Source organism: Epinephelus moara, chromosome 2 (assembly GCF_006386435.1).
Source record: "Epinephelus moara isolate mb chromosome 2, YSFRI_EMoa_1.0, whole genome shotgun sequence".
In the NCBI taxonomy this organism is placed as follows: domain Eukaryota; kingdom Metazoa; phylum Chordata; class Actinopteri; order Perciformes; family Serranidae; genus Epinephelus; species Epinephelus moara.
Genome location: NC_065507.1, coordinates 4,659,232 through 4,679,881, shown reverse-complemented (window position 1 = coordinate 4,679,881; position 20,650 = coordinate 4,659,232). Strand labels below are relative to the sequence as shown.

Here is a 20,650-nt window from a genome sequence, read left to right as displayed (position 1 = left end):
GGTGAATGTGCTAGGAAAGGTAGTATCAGCCCTGTCTCTACCTGGAGCTCGCATGTACGGAGCCTGGGTTTGGTTAAAGGTGGCAGTGCTGTTTGGGCTGAGAAAGCCATGTGTAAGTAAGGTAAAGGAGGTTGTTGGGTTGGTGTTGGGAGCAGTGAGACCTGGCATTAGGGGAGTGTCTCTGGGACGCCAGAGATCACTGTCTAGCCTCCTGGAGGTGTCGTGGGACCAACTAGACGAAACACTGTTGAAAGGAGGTTCCCACCCGATGACCCCAAAGTTAGTTATCACTGCTCACTGGTCTGTATAGTTAAGCCTTGCCATAATAGCATATCATAGGGCTTAGGAGGTTATTCACTGAGTGCTGATCCTTTCTCTAGAGCACAAACTTCTTGTGTTTATTTGAATAAACAGGCTTTGGTTGCATGCAGGTAAACAGTCTTTGTGGAGAGTAAAAGAGGGAGAAAACATTGACCTAAATTCAATCTGCTTTCATCTGATGACGATTTAGCTTTTTATTAGCTTTTATGTTTAGAGGGGTTAGCCAAAATGTTGTCTGGACCTCTACCAAGTTGCAGACTGAACTGGATACAAGTGAAAGAAGAAGTGTTGGCTCGGATATGTGCTGGCTCATAATTAATGATATGAGTTACATGTGTGCTTTTCAGTGTCATGAAAACATCCCTTTACATTTCCAATGCTGCTGTCACATGTCTATGTCACATAGTAAACTAGTAAACGTCAAGCCAGTCACAACTCATGGTTTGAATGACTTGTTTCCAGAGGTAGGAGTTGTGAAACTGTCCTTCCAGTGATCAGTAATCCATGTTGTGGATCAGCTTTGTCGGATATTTACTAGGTTTATGTATCAAGGTATCTACCTTAGTGATAGTGAGTGCACTGAGTGATTTTGGTTATTACAGGACAGAATCAAAACTAGCTTACAGATGTTTTTGCTGATATATGAGCAAACAGTTGCCTTGTTTCACGTTCAGCAGACACAGAAACATTAGCATTCATTTGGACTTAGCTGTCTGGCAGCTCAGCTCTAATATTCACCCTCTTTGTACCTCTGTTTTGTGAGTAACCCAGATGTAATAAATAATTAGATGAGTAACTTGTGCAGATATATATTGATGAGGCGACAATTTGTGAAATAATTAAGTAGATTATTATAATTGAATGTTTTTCCATCATTGTTTTTGATAACTGTATTTTTTTTTAAATGTCACACTGCCTCTTAATGCCCTTTCTTCCGCACGTCTGTTTTTATGTCATGATGACATTTTTCCCAACAACACTTTCATTTCATGTCAAGTTTTATTTCATAATGTCACTTTTCTTGAGTGGTGCTGTCATCGCCCCCTCACCCTTCAGCTGACAACATACACCCTGTCTCTCCTGAGACAGGGAGCTTAACCACTGCTTAAGAATGTCGCTGCTTTGTTTATCTAATGCAGCTTTTTTGTAGCTAAATAAATAAATAAATCTACAGGCAGTTTAGGTTCACCTAATATGATCATTTTTATGACTGTGCCGTTGATAGCTGTGGCAGCTGGACTCAAAGATGAAGTGATTAGTTTTTGGTGGACATAGGTCAAAGGGCAAGGTCACTGTGACCTTGTCTGTGTCATTCTTGTTGTTACCTCTTATAGTGACAGTTTACCGGCTAGCATCACCAGCACACGTCACACCCTCACAGGTTACCCACAAGGCCACTGCCCTTTAAGGAGAAAAAGGGTGAGCCAGTAACATTGTGAACACAAAATCTTAAGAGCACCTTTAGAGAATTTCTCCCAATTTGGCACAAACATCCACCTAAACTTAAATATAAATTAGATTAGAATTTTAAACTTGATTAGATTTGTTGGTGGAAGGTCACCGTGACCTTGCATCCGTCTCATTCTTGGGAACATGATATATCAAGAACACCATGAGGGACTTTCTTCAAATTTGGCACAAACATCCACTTTGAGGTGAATGAATCAATCTACTGAGTCAAGGATGAGGTGATTAGAATTTGATACTCAAAGGTCAAAGGACACTGTGACTTGAACTTCAGCAGGTCGTCTTGACCATGTTTACATGCCTAAATGCATTGAGCTGCTGCCACGTGATTGGTTAGATGTAGATGTTAACTAGCAGTTGAACAGGTGTCCCTAATAAAATGGCCGGTGTATATATGTTGTTATGTTTAGGCAACAGTAAGCACTTGGTTACAGACATGTCTAATTTGTCCTGTTGAATCCCAGCAGAAGGTTATTCTCATCAGCTGACGGTCGTCTGTAACTGAACTGATCGTGTGTGCGTTTCTGTCTCTGTGTGTCCAACAGGAGGGCGACTCTCTCGGGGCGATGGAGAAGGTCTGTCGTCAGCTGACCTATCATCTCAGCCCCCACTCTCAGTGGAGGAGACAGGGCCTGCTCAAGAGGAAACCTCAGGCCTGGTGAGTGTGTGCGTGTGTGTGTGTTGCTATGGTACAGTATGTGTCCTCTGTTTTCGTTAACATCTCAGTGTGTCACCAATGTGTCATCATCGGTTGCCCCTTTGGGTGTCATGGAAAAATCTACTGATGTCTCTGTCTCTTTTATTTTCTCACCGTCTCATGGACACAGTTGGAGGTGAAATCAGCTCCTTCTGTGTCACCTCTCTTTGCCTTCTTGTTTCCCTCTTACTGTCGTATAGTTCATATTTTTATGCATACATTAACATCTGAATTATATTTGAATTATGTGGTTCAGCTCTCAGTGAGTCTTCCAGAATCAAACAGCTAAACGTTGCTGGATGAGTCGGCATTTGAAGTTTTAGGCAGTGAGCTTTTTCTCCTCTCTTTCTTTTTGCACCTGCATTATGCAGAAACTTCCTTTTAAAAGTCTGCAGCCAAATAAAAACGGAGATTTGGATGGATTTAAAACATACAGCAGGGTTACACAATATGCAAATCAGTCATGGAAAGTAAGTACAAACAACTAATCCACATGTGTCTCCAGCTCTGTAAAATACAGCCAGCAAAGAATTAACTTCAAACTGCTGGAAGCTGTTTTCAATATGAAATATTTTATGTATGCAGAACGCTCCAACTGTTCAGCGTTCAGCTCCACTGAGGCTTTGAAAGCACCTGCCTCCTTAAGAAGTGTTTGTTGTTAGCTTTAGGTCACTGGATCTCAAACTATGGTACATGGTTCACATCAGTGGGGGTATGCAAGCTTCCAGTAGTGCAGAGATGCTCGAACTTTCTTTTTACCTGAGGGCAGCTACTTTGTGTATCATGTGGCCTGTTATAAAAGTAAAACACATTCAAATGAGACTGAATGGATAGGGCATTTGGTGCGGTGTCTGCAGTGATGCAGGCGCTGCGCTGGACCGTCGTGGTGAAGAGGGAGCTGAGCCAGAAGGTGAAGCTTTCGATTTACTGGTCCATCTACGTCCCAACCCTCACCTATGGTCATGAGCTCTGGGTAGTGACTGAAAGAATGAGATCGCGGATATAAGTGGTGGAAATGAGTTTCCTCTGTGGGGTGGCTGGGCTCAGCCTTAGAGATAGGGTGAGGAGCTCGGACATCTGGAGGGAGCTCGGAGTAGAGCCGCTGCTCCTTCACGTCAGAAAGGGGTCAGTTGAAGTCGTTCGGGCATCTGATCAGGATCCTCCCGGGCGCCTCCTGTTAGAGGTGTTCCAGGCACGTCCCACTGGTCGGAGACCCCGGGGCAGACCCAGAACACACTGGAGGGATTACATATCTCATCTGGCCTGGGAACACCTTGGGGTCCTCCAGGAGGAGCTGGAAAGTGTTGCTGTTGGAGAGGGATGTCTGGGGTGCTTTGCTCAGCCTGCTGCCCCCACAACCTGGCCCTGGTTAAATGGCCATGCTGTTTTTACCTCGCCAAAACTTTGGAGCATTATTTAGCCCCCTTGCTGAGAAGCTAGTATAACATGGTTGGTCTGACTAGATTACTTTGGTCTTCTAGTTTCATAAGTATCATCACTCTAGCTTTAAAAGTCAGCCATCTCTATCCTCTAAAACACAGGCTGCGTTAAGAGCCGCATGAGATTAAAACAATTAAGAAACATGAATGTGTTGTGTTTGGGCGTTGTTCTCATCACAATTAACACATTAACACTAACAGCTCTACTTTTAATATTTGGAGATGATTTCCAGTCTTATCTTACTATATAATGACGGAAACTCTGTGTGTGTGTCTGTTCCACGGTTTTCTCCTCACTGACTTGGTCAATCCATGTGAAATTTGGCACAGTGGTAGAGGGTCATGGGAGGATGCCAATGAAGCAATATTACATCAATTGGCCAAAGGGGGGCGCTATAGCAACCGATTGAAATGGCAAACTTTGAATGGGCATATCTCATGCCCCGTATGTCGTAGAGACATGAAACTTTGCACAGAGATGCCTCTCCTCATGAGGAACAAATTTGCCTCAAGAACCCATAACTTCCGGTTATATAGATTTTCCGCCATTTTGAATTTTTTGAAAAACACTTAAAATCGATCTCTTCCTAGGAAGTTTGACCGATCTGCATGAAACTCGGTGAACATAATCTAGGGACCAATATCTAAAGTTCCCTCTTGGCAAAAGTTGGAAAACTTACTAAAACTGAGCTTCTATAAGGCAATGAATATTGCGGAGGGCGTGGCTCATCACATAAAGGTGTATAACATCTCAAGGGTTTCACCCATCACCACGCAACTTTGTAGGCATATGACCACACATAATCTGAGGGGACCCCTCCATTATTGACCCCATCAAACAAAATGGGGGCGCTAGAGAGCTCATTTCTTATCTAGGCCTAACCGCCATTTAACTCTCCACTGACTCTTTGCTGTCCCTAAACATTCCTGCAGATAAATATTGTCACTGTTTCATCTCATATAATATGAAGTACCTTACTTTACTTACAGTATGGTTCTGATGATGTCGCTCATAATTAACACATCGCCTCTTTCAGTTGACTCAACTAGTTGATATTCAGCTTCGTGGTAGCAGTTATCCAGACGGCTAATATTGCGGTTAGTGAGGCCAGGTAACCAAAAGATATCCTACATATGTTGACCTGACTCTGTAGTTCAGGCCTCTGGTAGGATGTTATGTTATGTATAACTCTTTTTATTGGGGTTTTCAAAGTTAAGCAAATCATGACAGTAGTATAAAAGTGAAGACAGAATTTCTGGTACAAAAATATAAGACATATTCTACAACTCAAAAGTCCAAAATACCCTTAAAGGTGATTTATAGGATGTCAGATTGACCATGTTTTGTGTTATTTAAACTCAGCTGTTGGTGTTTGAAGAGTTGCCAGGTCTGGTAGAATTTCTCTTCACACCCTCTTAAGGGGAATTTAATCTTTTCCAAATGCAGGTGGTGCATCACGCCCTTCACAAGAGCAGAATGGACAGGAGCCTGTGTTTGCTTCCAACTTAATGATATCAATCTACGTGCTGATTAACACAAGAACCTTTATACCAAAGAGTGCGGTCAGTGGATTCGGACGTCTGATAGCGACGACTGAAAAATATTTCACCAATATGTTTTGACTCGCGGGCAGTGCCAGAGCATTTGGGCTGGTGAGGCTCGTGACGGCCCACAACGGCTGCACGCTGGACTGGTGTTTGGACACATTTAACAGAGCTCTTTTTTTGATAAGTGAAGTCTATGCAGTATTTTAAATAGCACAAACTGAGGAAGAATGTACCAGTAGTTGGGCTTTTACCCGTGACTCTTCCAAAATAACAACTTTAACAAATCATTTACCAGGCTACTTTCAAATAATCTAGGGAGGTGATACAGTCTATACACAGAGGTGCCTCCTTTGATCAGAAATATAGATTCAGTTGGTAAACTAAAGTTACCTGTAAATATCTGAATAAATGAGTATGTGGTTTAAGTTTAGTGCGTAACAGCTGAAATGTTGAGAAATACCGTCAGTAAAAAGATCTTTGAAGGAATGAACATGTTTTTCGTGCCACAGCAGAAACTCTGCATCAGTGAGAGATGGAGTAAAAGAGTGTACGTCATGTTTTTTGACTGATATGTGGGGATAATTAAAATCAAGATGATCTTCCTTTATTTTCTGAGGTGCTTAATGAGAAATAGCTCAGTTACATGGTGAATAGTGACGATCTAAACACTCTTGTATCATAATCACCGTATTGAGTTTTATTCCAAAGGGATAAAAAACACTTTTCTGTTCCCCTGACTCGCCTCGGCTGTGAAGCTGCTCACTGTGTGACGCTGCACAGCCTAAACCTATAAAATGCGTACTGGTGGGAGCAGATGGCAGAGAAATGACAGTGTAGCAGGACACATTTGGAGCGAGGAGTCCCACTGCTGCGTGATTGGAGGATCAGTAGGGACTGAAAATCTCTGCTCCTCAGCTGTGAGCATGAACACCAGGTGTCACCTCCGCTACAACAACAGTTTGCAGACAAATGCACAAGTGTAGAGGGGTGGAAATAACGATTCAACACGGACCATAAGATTGGGTTCCTGCTGAGTGTGTTTGGGTGTGCGTCAGTGTTTCACAGTCAACAGAATTTATAGGTTGTTTTTGTTGTTGTCAAAGAGCGAGCTGAGAAAATGTGCCGCTAAAGCAGGGTGTCACCTGTAATGGAATTAAATGATAGCTGGAGATGAAAATGGAAATAAGTTTGGTAATTATCTTAAGTAATTCTGGACTGGAGGGTGAGATTTAATCAACGCAGCGCTGCAGTCGGCACTTCAGGCTGTCATGAACTCCAGTCAGAGTGATTAGCCAGAGGAGAGACAAGCCCCATTTACTCTGAGTCTCAGGGCAACACATGAGATTGAATCATCTTTTTGCATGAAACACACGCCATTAATGGCCTCTGCACACACACACACACACACACACACAAATGGCCTCTGCACACACACACACACACACACACACACACACACACACAAATATATCTCCATGCTAATTACATCAGCCTTTCCCAGAGCCAACTAAAAACGGATGAAAAATCTTTCTGTACAGACGTAGACTGTATATCAGAAGCTGATGAAGCCTCCAGCTCTGACAAGTGAAGTCAACACTGAAGTGCCTTAAACCTGCACTCTGTCTAATGGCCAGCAGGGGGCGACTGTACTGGTTGCAGAAAGTCTTCTTTATGTCTTCTTAATTAGATCGAAACACAATGTTTATCTACAATAAGTTCCAGGTAGAAATTCCTCACATCATGGAACATTGAAATCAAACGGCGCTGAGCAGATGTTGCCTCAGTTAGTTTGTTTTTATTTGAGTGTAAGTGATATTAGGTTTTTGAAAATGTGGATTTTTTTAGGTGGCTAAAAGAGTGGTGTGGTGGTTAGCACTGTCGCCCCACAGCAAGAGGGTTGCCGGTTCGATCCCGGGTGTGGGAGCCCTTCTGTGCGGAGTTCTCCCCGTGTCAGCGTGGGTTCTCTCCGGGCACTCCGGCTTCCTCCCACAGTCCAAAGACATGCAGATTGGGGATTAGGTTAATTGATGACTCTAAATTGTCCGTAGGTGTGAATGTGAGCGTGAATGGTTGTTTGTCTCTATGTGTCAGCCCTGGCGACCTGTCCAGGGTTTACCCTGCCTCTCGCCCGATGTCAGCTGGGATAGGCTCCAGCCCCCCGCGACACTCAAGAGGATGAAGCGGTTAGAAGATGAATGAATGAATGAATGATCAACAATGCAATATCGTCGATGCAAAAGTGAAAACATTGATCTCTGTCATCATCTTTGGGTTTTGCCATTATTTTTGAAATTCTGTGTCACCGTCAAACAGCAGGAGGCAGATGATGACAAGCAGCTGAGAGAAAGACAAAGAGACAACGTTATTTACTCAGCTTTAAATCAGCATTGGGGAAATATTTAAGATTTCGGCGCTTGTGCCTTTTTTGTGCGCAGTGACACCATTGTGACACCGTCACTGTAACTGTCTGAGAGACAGTCTTTACACAGATTTCATTCAAATGTTTATTTTATATTTTTCAGTAATAATTTAATCAATGTTTTAATTCATACAGTCATTAAAATGTGTTAAAATGTAATAAATACGTTGTTTAAAAGGATAACTTTAATTTAAAACTGGACTAAAATACACTACCTCAAAAATAATTTTTGGTTAAAAATCCAGTGCTTTTGAATGCAAGTTTTATTTTGATGTTGAGTGTCACAGGCCAAATGAACAGAGTTTAGTGAAGGGCACACCTGATGCATTATGGGTCAGGAAACAATAGGCAGCAGAGAGAGAGAGAGAGAGAGAGAGAGAGAGAGAGAGAGAGAGACAGCATGCCTGCAGAGAAAAGAGCCAAATGTGGCTGCAGAGGAACAGAGTACTACGGCCTAAATTAACAATATTCTGCATGGTTCAAGAGGCGCACACGGTGATGTACCTTTGATTGTGTCATATTTGTGCATAATATTTTTGAAATGCTTTTTGTATATACTTTTGATATTTTTTGTTGCTGTGTTCACGGACTGGGATCTGGCTATTAACAGATGTTAGCATGATAGACTTAATTGCTGGGCCAGTCTAATTGTCTGATGAAAGAAAGGCAGCCATAAATCATATATAGACATCTGTATGATGCGTGGCCATTATTTATTGGACCGGTGCAGTTACAGTCACTCTGGCTCTTGAGTGTGCCTGTCGCACATCTACATTGAAAACAATGAATTTGAGGGTGCAAAAAACACGGCATGTGTACTCCCCCAACTCTCACTCCGGTATCTTGTCTATGGCAACATAAGCTGCTCTGTTTCAAGAATGTTCGGCTGAAAAAATGTGCATCTGTCAGGAGATGCCGTGACTTAAACCAACAGTGAGTCAGAAGACGTATAAATAATACATGTAGTTTGTTAAACTATGAGTGTGCTTCAGCTAATGATGACTGACTAGTTAAAAACAATTGCATTATCCATGAACCTTGACAGTTGTTACTGAGCTGAATGTTATGCTTAAGTGATGTTGTTGTTAATCTGTGTTTCATGGCTGTTGGGAGAAGTTTTCCTTCAGGGCTTTAAGACAGAAAGTTTTATGAAAAAGATGAAGGTTTGGGTTAAAATGAAAAGATTTCTTCCAGAAAGGTCTCTGTCAGTGTGGGATCAGTTTAAAGCAAACTTGACTGCACTGAAGTGGTTACAGTTATTTACATTATCATGTTTATATCTTTCATGGCCAAAACCAAAAAGTGGTAGCTTCTCCTGTAACAGACTGTGTTAAATGGGCAGATATTACATCATGTGTAAAGAATCGATTTGATATCTGTCGTGATGATGCTAGTTATTTACACCCCTAGGCTAAAGTATGTTTTGCTGGGGCCCCCTCCGCATTTTACATCGTTCAGCTTCCATGTCGTTTATCAAACATGATAGCAAAGCAACAAAGTTTATGTGTTTAGCCAAATATCTTTCAACGTTACAGTTACAGCTGAAAATGACAACAGAAATCAACAAGTTTGCCGATATCACACACCTCTGTGACATATTCTTATAGGATGGTTGGTATGATATACTACAGATTTGTGCCCCAAGAATGATGTTACGTCCTTAACGCACAGTTACGTAATTATGGTAAAGTTATTGACGTTAGCACATGCCATCAGCACATGTCATCATAGCCTTTCAAATTATGTGGGATATGTACGAATTTGGGTGCATAATGAAGAACTTTGTGAGGACAGCCTGACCTCTGAAATTGTAATCAGCCGCCAGTTGTGACAACAAGTGATTATTGTTGTTAGTGTGACGTCGAAAGTCAGTTGTGCTACATCGATTTTGATCCTAATTTGGAAACATAACCTCTTCATCATGAGTCCCACAATGTTGCAACAAAGACAGAGTGCACTCCTACATCAGTGGAGTCAGTTTGGGTGGAGGCAGTGCCGAGTTTGGCTTTGAACCCTTCTAAACAGACTAACTGCAGTGTTTTAAGTGCTGGTTCAATAGTTGCTGTTGCTGGATAACATTTCACGCCAGTAACCACAACAAACACCACAGTTTCATTTTGGTAAGTTGGCCTCGGTGAACACTGATGACTCAGGAAGCTCCGCTCTGAGAAGGAGCCTCGAACAATGAGGTATTTTTAAATGAAACAGATTGAAACAGTCATAACGCTGAGATGTAAATGGCAGACAGGTTAAAGAGAGATTTTTAATTAAGCCTGCAGTAATTGAAACAGATATTGGCACACAGGAACACGTCTCACTACGAGGAAGGTCTCACCTCCTACCATGTTACTGCAGCCTCCAGGAATAGTTTGAGAAATTCTGACGGTAATGAAAAATTCCTCTCTGCTTTTCTAAGTGTGTGTGTGTGTGTGTGTGTGTGTGTGTGTGTCTCCAGCTCTGTGTGACAGCAGTGTTAATCAGGTGTTGGTCTTTTGCTTTTAGCTACGTGCATCTCATGTGTCCACAGCCCTGAGCATGAGGGAAATGTTCACTCAGATTTGACAAAATTTCCTAAAGACAGAAAGCAACAGTGCTGATTTCATAATAGCTAATAATCTCTTTTTAACCCTTTAAAAATGGACCTCACGCAGACCGCAATGGAACATCGTTGTTTGCATGATCCAGTTTAAATAGATCTAAAATAAAAACCATAGTAAGTAGAGCATTCATTCTTTTTGGAGCAGAAAGCTAAGCCTTCTGTCTTCTGTGTCATCATGTCATGACCTTATGTTGCCTTACATTATGTGCCGTGTAAGGCAAGACAGCCTTATTTGAATAGCACATTTCATACACCAGGGCAATTCAAAATGCTTTAAAGAGCAACACATTTTAAAACAAAATGAAGGATAAAGATTTACAATAAAAGAGTAAAGAGAAAAAAAGATATAAAAGGTTAAATTAATCACTAAATATTGTACAATAAAAAATCACCATTAAAAATAGCAAAAGTGCAGATGAGGTGCAAAGATAAAGAGGATTAATTAAAATGATTTAAAATTGAGTTTAGAGATAAGGTTGCAGTCATGACAGGGTGGAGCAGGCAGTGTTAATAAAGGAAAGTTTTTAGCTTTTTAGCTTTGTCATCTGCATAGTTATAGTTCTTTATTGTTCTGTATGATTTGGCCTGATAGAAGCATAAAGAGATTAAACAACAGGGGTCCCAAAATGGACCCCTGTGGAACCCCACATGTCACAGCCATCTGCTCTTATAGTTACCAGTTGAGACAAAGCACTTCCTGTCATGAGGATGTGACTTGAACCATTCAAAGACAGTTCCTGAGAGTCAATCAATTATTGTGGTTTATTGACTTACAAACCTTTTTCGCTTGGGTTGTTCAGATTTTAGGGATACGACGCATTTGTAGATACTCCAAGAAATGACGTCACAATAAGCAAAACTCTAAACTCCTAAAATCATGAAGTTTGTTCATCATTTGAATTTCATACAGGACTTATTTTCAGAAGATTCATGTCATTGTATTTTATATTTCTTTAAAAACATACTTTAAGATGAGTGTTTGGATTTTTGGACTGGATTTTGTTGGATCAATAGTATCTCCATCAGGCCAACACTGTCACATTATTCAGTATTTTTTAATCATATTCTCCCACAATTTGAGTTAATCTCCACTAAATGTCACACACAGCATGACTCACATATTCAGACTCATCTGTTTTTGGAAGAATAAAGATAAAGATGCACAAACAGAAAGAGAGAAATGACTTAATGCCTCACTTACAAATAATTCCCTTGTTTTTACCAGCAGTAAAAATTGTAGCCAAATTCTAGCGGCTTTTATAAAACAGACAGCGTTTCAGTTTAATTTATCTTCTTTGGATGAAGACATAAAAAGCTCTGTTTGCTCCCTGACTCTCAGATTCAGGTCTTACATCACTGACAGTGTGGTGGACGGAGAACGGGGGCGTGATCAGGCCCAGCTGGACCTGGCAGCTCTGGATCTGATCTGAACTTTAGATCACCAATCACGATCAGAAAAAGACACTGAAGTGGTGAAACCAGCCATCGCTGCTTGTAAGGACGGAGCGTATATAACATGTAAATCAACTGGCGGGCAGTTTGTTATTGTCCATTCAACAAGAGTGGTCGTGGTTGTGAATCGTGAAAACAAAGCAGGAGGATTAACAAGGCTTACTGTTCGTTGTCTGGCTGCTGAACAACAGCTCCTTTCAGTGTGCTCAACAAGTCCACTCAGTGGTTTGAAACGAGGCAGCTGCACAGCTGAACGTCTGGAGCGGCCGGCAGATCTCCACTCTGCTTTACAGCCAAGGTCTCAGACCCCTGCAGAGAAAGCTGTGAGGTAAACACTGTGGAAGCACGCACTCTCAGGGCAGGGCTACATTTAGCAGCACAAGGACGAGACATCTCTCTGTAAAAAGGAATTTACTTTATTTGCCCATCAGCTGTGTTTGACTGAAGTCGTACTCTGGATATAAAGAGCGAGCCAGGAGACGGAGAAGCAGATGGAGATGCATTATTTCAAGATCACCACCATCAGTGACTGAACAGCTGCTTCATGCAGATATCATATTTACAGCAGTCTTATTTTTCATCCATCATCACAGTTGTAGTTGTCGCCACACTTTCTACTCTTCTGACTACTCAGAACGCCCGTTACCACCAAACCCTTTCGGTACAGTACCTTTGGAACCAACAGTAACCCTTCAGACATGGTACCTAGACCCTCGGTCTGTTCAGACAGTCCTCTTAAATCTGGGTGGGTCCACAGAAAGAGGCTGCACGCCCACATTTTCAGAACAAAATAGAACAGGCTGCAGTGAGAGTCTCTCTCCATGGGATATTTAAAAATAGCAGCTTTGTGCATTTAGTCCTTCTCAGGCAAGCTCAGGGGTTTAGTGTTGCTGTAGCGCACAGGAAGTGAGGATTAGAATATATGACCTTCACATAATCTGGTCAAAATTAATATATATTTTAAACACTTGAAGATCAACTCATTACTAAAAGTGTGTGTCATATAAAAACTAAAGTGATGGTCAAAGTTGTCACAGTGAAATTTAAGGAGTGCTGATGGATTCACGTCATCAACTCATGCATTGAGTAACATTACAAGTTAACGTTCCACCTTAAAAGTTGCCGGCAGTCGGCCCAGTGAATGAAGATATTGTTTCTCAGACTCCAGCTGCTGTGAGAGGCAGCAAAACATCCTTTCATTTTATAGTTACAGTTTACTAATAAAACTCTCCACAGTATGAACAGTGGTTACATGAGCCTCAAAACCAGACACAACTCAGTCCTGAGCAGAGTGACCGTCCTCTACTGACCAATCAGACTGCAGTGTTCACAGCTCCACCTTTTAGTACCAGTGTGCTAGGTCCCCAACAGAGGGGGGACCAAACATGGGGACGCTACGGGATGGTTCATTATTACACCGTCCACAACTTTTTACCCTGGGAACCGGGAAAAAAAGTGTACTGAACTGAACCGTAACATACTGCTTGGTGGAAAGTGATTAGTGGACGACCCGCTCTACCTCAACCCGCCCTTGTCTCACTCACTCCAAAGTTGTCAAAATCCAGCACTTGGTCAGTGACTTCCGGCTTCAGACACCAATGAAAAAAGCCATCTATTCACATTGGCATGATACGTGGCCGGTCATTACCCGGTTATTGTTTAATGCCACCCACCGCCTGACCTCATGTTTTCCAGGCAGTCAAAGATACAGCATGTGTACGGCCCCTAATTTCCAGGGCTGGTACCTGCGGTTATTCCACAGGCTAGTTAATAACATGTCGGGCAGGAAATCCAAAGTGTGGGATCATTTTGAGAAGGTGAAGGACGAACCCAAGGTGATATGTAAACTCATCTTCATTGGTCGACTACAAACATGACGTATCATCTGAAACATGGAAGTAGCTACATGCCCATTAGCCCACAGCGTCATTAACAGGCGGCTCGCTCAGTGTGTGACGTGCACTTGTAGATAAAATATAGGCCTATATTAATGAAGGTTCATTAGTACGGTTTTGTATTTCTCTGTAATGTAGCACAGTGTTAACAATGTTACTGATACTATTCTTTCTCACACCTTCAACTCAAACCACCAAAATATATCATTTAATCGTCACATTCATATCAGAAACATGCAGGAGACTAGTCCACTAATGGCCCTAATTTATGACTATTGTTTGACGAGGAATATTCTTGGTCAGGGGGCAGCTCTACTGGAGAGGCTCCATACAACATTCAGTGTCTTTAAGGAGCAGCGAGCGAGGAGCAAGATGTTGACTGACAACCAGCGAGTAAACAACTGCCTGTCTGTCCACCACTTGGCCCTGCATCAGTCTGTCTTTCTGCCTCCTCTGGGTTTTTCATCCTTTTTCCAAATGGCTCGTTTAATTTTCACGATGTTGGAAAGGAAATAATGAGGTCTCGCTGAGGTTTTGCTTGACCACAACATTGTTTGCCATGGAAACTCACAACACACTGTTAGACGCCCACACACACACACACACACACACACACACACACACACACACACATAAACATGATCACTCCTCACCTTGGCTAATAATACATTTACCTTCTGTCTGCCTGTACCAGTGTCTCCTTCTGTCTGTCCGCCTCTGTTGCCGTCTGTCTGCCGCCTGCTGATTGGCTGGCTGTGACCGCTGCACCGACAGATTTATTGGCTGCCTCCCACCTGTGCTCCGACAGCCAGCAGAGAGAAGTTGAATGTGGACTCAGGTTGTCTGTTCCTCGTCTGCTTCTTCTCACCAGCAGGCAGAGTGAAGCAGGGAGGATATTAGCCCTGATCTAAATTTACATTTATGTGTCAGGTAAGGACGTGAAGGATTAAGCAGCCAGTTAAGGTGAACACTGGATTCCACCAGGTTTTATTGTGAAGCAGCTGGTGGCCGACACTCAGCAAACACTTGATACGACAAAATCCTAAAGCCACTTTTTAGCAGTATATTAAAACCCTGCAGAACCGCTGTCTGACAGAATCAGGCAAAGAGCAGTTATTGGAAATGTAACGCTGCTAGTTTCGAACTCATTTTCCTGCCTGTAGGAAGTCATTGATTGGCCGTCTTGTATCCTGCTGCTTTTGTTGCAAAGCTCTCACAGGCGTTTCTTTACACTGATCAGCTCCTGGAGACGACTCAGACTGCAGAGGAAGGCTGATGGTTTCAGTATTATTTGTAGATGAAAGCACAGAGAGGCAGTGAAAGCTTTACAGAGACTTGATGCAGAGCAGCTAAAACACCCCGACTACAGAAAGCAGAAGCTTCTTTATGATGCATATTTTTGTGCATTTTAACCCTTTTAACTTGGGAGTTTTCCTAGCCGACCAACAGTCATCATGTAGGTCCATTAGTGGACTAGTCTCCTGCATGTTTATGATATTAATGTGATGATTAAATGATATATTTTGGTGGTTTGAGTTGAAGGTGTGAGAAAGAATAGTATCAGTAACATTGTTAACACTGTGCTACATTACAGAGAAATACAAAACCGTACTAATGAACCTTCATTAATATAGGCCTATATTTTATCTACAAGTGCACGTCACACACTGAGCGAGCCGCCTGTTAATGACGCTGTGGGCTAATGGGCATGTAGCTACTTCCATGTTTCAGATGATACGTCATGTTTGTAGTCGACCAATGAAGATGAGTTTACATATCACCTTGGGTTCGTCCTTCACCTTCTCAAAATGATCCCACACTTTGGATTTCCTGCCCGACATGTTATTAACTAGCCTGTGGAATAACCGCAGGTACCAGCCCTGGAGATTAACCTGACTCCTGTCTGACTGCTGAGCGTGGACACTTCCTGTGTCTGTCCTTTCAAATTAAAGTCACACATGGTCCGGTCATATAGGTTTGGATTTATTTTGACTAGGCACAGCTCCTAACAGAGTCTTACGGTTTTATTTTTTATTAATTCATAATTTTTTCCTGCGACTAAGCGACCAATAAAATCTTGCCAAACTAATGACCTTTCTGGTCGACTAACATTTGGTGCAGGGGGCAGCCCTTGCAAAGATTTCTGTTGTATCACCACAGTATACCATTATTAACATGGGGGGTTAGACAGTTGTCTATTTCTACTTTAAAGGTCCAGTGTGCAGGATTTAGTGACACCTAGGGGTGAGGTTGCAGATTGCAACCAACGGAAACTTCTCTTGTGTACCAAGCGTGCAGGAGAACTAAAGTGGCTGGCAGGAAAACACGAATGGCGCTATCTAAAGCCAGTGTTTGGTTTGTCCATTGTGGGCTATTGTAGAACAACTTGGCGGACTGCGTAGAAGAGAGTCCGCCCTTTATGTAGACATAAACAACTTTTTTCAAAGTAACAAGAAGCAACAATTGTTATTTTCAGTTGTTTATACATAGTTATAAATTCTAATATCCTCCACATCCTACACACTGGACCTTGAAGTTCAGGCTCCAGTGTTGCATTGCAAATATATCCTTCATTTAACCAGGTAGAAGACTCATTGAGATTTAAAATCTCCAATGTGAGAGTTTGCAGACGGACATTTAGCTGCAGCATACACAGTACAGTGACGGACAAGGTTCCCACATCTAGTGACAAAACATAAAACACAATGAGATACAGTATCCGACTTCTTTAGGTGCATTCAAGTAAGGTAAAGGAGGTTGTTGGGTTGGTGCGGGGAGCAGTGAGACCCGGCATTAGGGGAGTGTCTCTGGGACGCCAGAGATCACTGTCTAGCCTCCTGGAGGTGTCGTGGGACCAACTAGACGAAACACTGGTGAAAGGAGGTTCCCACCAGATGACCCCAAAGATCATAGGGCTTAGGAGGTTATTCACTGAGTGCTGATCCTCTCTCTAGAGCACAAACTTCTTGTGTTTATTTGAACACAAAGAGCAGATCATCATAGTCCAATAAAGGTAAAAAAAAGTTGCCAAAATCAAGTGTTTCCTTGTCTTGAGGGAGAAACAGGATTTATTTCTGACAAAGAAACTAAATTAAAGCTTGAAATCAAGGTCTTCAGTGTGTGATTTGAATGACACGTTCTGATCCATAATAATACCCATACTTATATGTCGTGACCATTTCAATTTCAACCTCTTGAGCAGTTTGAAATCTTAGGAAGATAAGATGTTAATTTGTCGCATCTTACACTAGTTGAAGTCGAGCTAAATGGAACATCAAAGGCATGCTGCAGGAATTCAAGGGTTTGTACTGAAGGGGATGAGCAATAGATGACTGTGTCATCTGCATAAAAATGGAAAGCAGCATTTGATAAATTATCACAAAGACTGTTTATCTAGATGTCTCGGCAGTTTTTCTGCATTTGAATGGGAACAGAAAACGTACAAAGCAACAGCAGAAGCATGATTTATTCTTCAAGCAGGACCAGAGCTGTTTAGTTGTTTCCTCTTGTCCCTCTGTTTCCCTGTGTCATTGTTATCAGTGTTAATCCCTCCGTATGTCTATAATTTCCCAGATGATTTGTGTCCTGTGGTGTTTAATATGTTGGCTCGCTGCTTCCGTCAGTGTAAGGCCCCTTTTCTCTCTCAGAGCGAGTAAACCTGTGCATAAAGACGCAGCTACAGTAAATTTACATTTAGTCAGTTTGAATGCGGACTTGTTTTCAATCCCTCTTATTTGGCTTCACTTAAACTCATTTTAAAACCGTGTGATGTGTGTTTTTGAGCAGCCCACATGCTCACAGCTTTCAAATTGAGTTGTAGCGTTAACTTCAGTCTTCAAATATTAATGCAGGCTATAACTTACACACTGGAGATAATGAAGTTTCGAAATTAATCTGGGCACTTCAAAAGCACTCTGATTCATTTTCTTTCTCTCCCTTTTTTCATTTTAATCCAAATCTTTTTTTTGTCTCCTTCCCCTGACTCCTCTGAATCACTCTGGCCCCTGAATTGTACACTCCTGCCTCCCCTCACTGAGCAGCGTCGTCACCCTCAGGCTGTTGCTGGCTTTACAATGACTGTGATCATAGCGCACAGACGAGAGCAGGGAAAACAATGAAACACCCATTTCTAAAAATACATGAGATTATGACAGAACCAGCAGCAGTGATGTGTGAGAAGGAAACAATGAAAGAATCAGTAGAAAAGGTGATTCACGCGGATTATGCTTCTGATAAATTTAAATGATCTGCTCTCACAGGGCTTAGAAGGAAGACGCTTTAATGTTTTTGAGCCCAGATGTTGTACTGGAAAACACGTGTTTAATCCCACCACTTCCTTCTCGCTTCATCTCGTCTCAGAGCGCTGTGTACTGTCCTCTGTCGTCTACAAACACGTGCATGTTTGGAAAAAGGATCACTCTTCTTGCAGCACACAAACATATAAAGTATTGTGGCGAAGCGAGGAAATTCAAATGTAACCTTTGCTGTGTGCCCGTGATGTAAAGCTCAGTGCTGCACGGTGACACGGGGCCACGCCAGTCATCTGCTTTAAATGCATTGGCATGGCTGAGTATGAATTCATAAGGCCGTTTGAATCAGATAAAATAGGACTGATGGTTCGCCATCTCCAGCCTCCTCCACAATACAACACCGTCATTTGTTTGCGCCTCAGTGTGACTCATGTTTATTCCCAGTGGACCAGTGACCTCTTGTAGCTGTGTGAATAATGCTATTACCCACTGAGCTCCTCTGCTGCCTGACACAGATAAAGACACTCTGTATAACTCTTGATTGTGTTTTGCAGATGAAGAAGTGAAGAGGAGCCAACTGCCTCGGTCACAGTTCTTCTTTGCATTGTTCAGCTGGAAGATGAACTTTCAAACAGCGTGAGACATTCTGTCCTTTGAGACAGAAGTTTGGGAGTTTTTTTATGGATTTTTAAGTCTCAACACATGAAAAAGTTGCTCAGTTTGGTGGCGGTGAGGGCAACTCAGAGAATGCTGCTCCTAAAAAAGGCTGCACGATATCAGGAAGATCTGTCGAAAGGTTGGGTTTGAGCCAGGAGAGAGCCGGTGATGTTGAGAGCGGTTTCAAGGCGAGAGAGAATGACAGAATGGGTGATGGTGTCGAATGCTGCGCTCAGGTCAAGTAGGATGATTATGTGCAGTTTGCCGGCATCAGAGGAGAGGAGAAGGTCGTTTGTGACTTTGAGGAGGGCAGATTCAGTGCTGTGGTGGAAACAGAAACCAGGCTGTGAAGGATTGGGAACAGTTGTCAAGGAGTTTGAGGAGTTTGTTGATTGTAGTGAAAAGTTCTTTGGGGTTTCCGAAGCCAGACTGTATGAGCTGAGAGTAATGGGTGGAACAGGCATGTCAGAAGGCGTCTTTATATTGTTGAAGGTGGTCTTTGTAGGCTTGACAATGAATTGAGGAGTCTTTCTAGCTGATGGTCCCGGGTTTTCATCTGGTGAAGTTCAGCAGTGTACCATGGAGCAGAGTGGTTGAAGGAGATGTTTTGGTTTTGATGGGAGCAAGCTGGTCAAGGCAGGAGGAGAGGGTGTTGTTGGTAGTCATTTTAAGTAGGTTGGATGTGGTGTGGGGGTCGGGCGGAGGGGAGGTGGACATTTTATTCATGAGAAGGGATGAGAGAGAGGACGAAGAGATGGAGTGGAGCTCGCTGAAGTTGATTGTTCGTTTTTGTTTAGGCATGGAGGCGGGCAGTCAGTGTCAAAAGTGATCGCTAAGTGGTTAGAGATGGTGAGATCAGAGCCAGGTAGTTGGTGTATAGTGGGACCAGTGGAACAGACCAGGTCCAGTATGTTGAGTGAGGTTGAAGCAGTTTAGTGTTTCAATGAAGTCGGTGTTAAAGAGCTAATCTAGTGAACCCAAATGCAGACAGAGACAGAGACTGGGAGCAGGATCAAAGAGGTACTTTATTTACAGGTAAATGAGTGGAGGAGTAATAGGTGGATAAAGTCGGAGGCAAGGAAACAGGGCAGGGGAGCTCAGAGGCAGGGTGACCAGGATGATGCTGAGGGCACGAGGATACAGGTATTAGCAAGAGTATCAACAGACAAGGAAGGCTCGAACGGGACTGACTCTGGAGCTGAGCGTATGATCTAGCGGCGTGCTGAAGTTGGAGCCCGGTATTTGAAGCAGAGTAGATCGTAGATGATAGCAGCTGCTGCCCAACTCCTGCACACCTGATTCCACTCCTGCAATCAGAGGGAACGAGAGAGGGGAGGGGGGAGCTCCTGGCTGAGAGGGAGAGGCGGCTGCAGCAGAGGGTGTGACAGAATATTGCGATGACAATAAGACTCATGATAAATAAATATTGAAGAAGGCAGTTTTAATGTCTCTGTGACAGGTAGGGGTGGGGCGCTTCATCAGTTTGCAAAACATGTGGCAGTAAATTAAGCTTCACCTGGTGGAAGTGTGAATTTCTCCAGAGAGCGAGCTGCAGCTGAGAACCTTGCCTACAAAGTGGAAGTGACGTCTCACAGGAAAAAAAGTGCAGCGACACTCGGAAGTGAAAGCATCCCGGAGCGCTTTGTCAAGGCAGCAACAGAAAGCACCAGTGGTGCCAGCATAGGCTGACCAAACGTCCTCTTTTGCCCGGACAAGTCCACTTTTCATGTCCCGTCCGGGGCGTCCGGGGCGTCCGGGGGTTTTTTATAAACTGATGATATGTCCGGTTTTCCTTGTGTTTGTGTGTGTGTGTGTGTGTGTGTGTGTGTGTGTGTGTTAGAGCGCGGCACGGGCAGCATATTTCTGTCCGAACCCGAACCGAGCCCGACATTATTTAATGACCAAA

General features: G+C 42.8%; 1 protein-coding gene across 1 annotated transcript in view; it reads left to right on the top strand.

Annotated features, from left to right (window-relative positions):
* lrrc75a (leucine rich repeat containing 75A) overlaps positions 1 to 20,650 on the top strand; it is a 79,694-nt gene that overhangs the window by 41,382 nt on the left and 17,662 nt on the right. Inside the window, exon 3 of the mRNA XM_050067158.1 lies at positions 2,334 to 2,446. Coding sequence (XP_049923115.1) covers positions 2,334 to 2,446 — 113 coding nt within the window. The remainder of the gene's footprint in view (positions 1 to 2,333; positions 2,447 to 20,650) is intronic.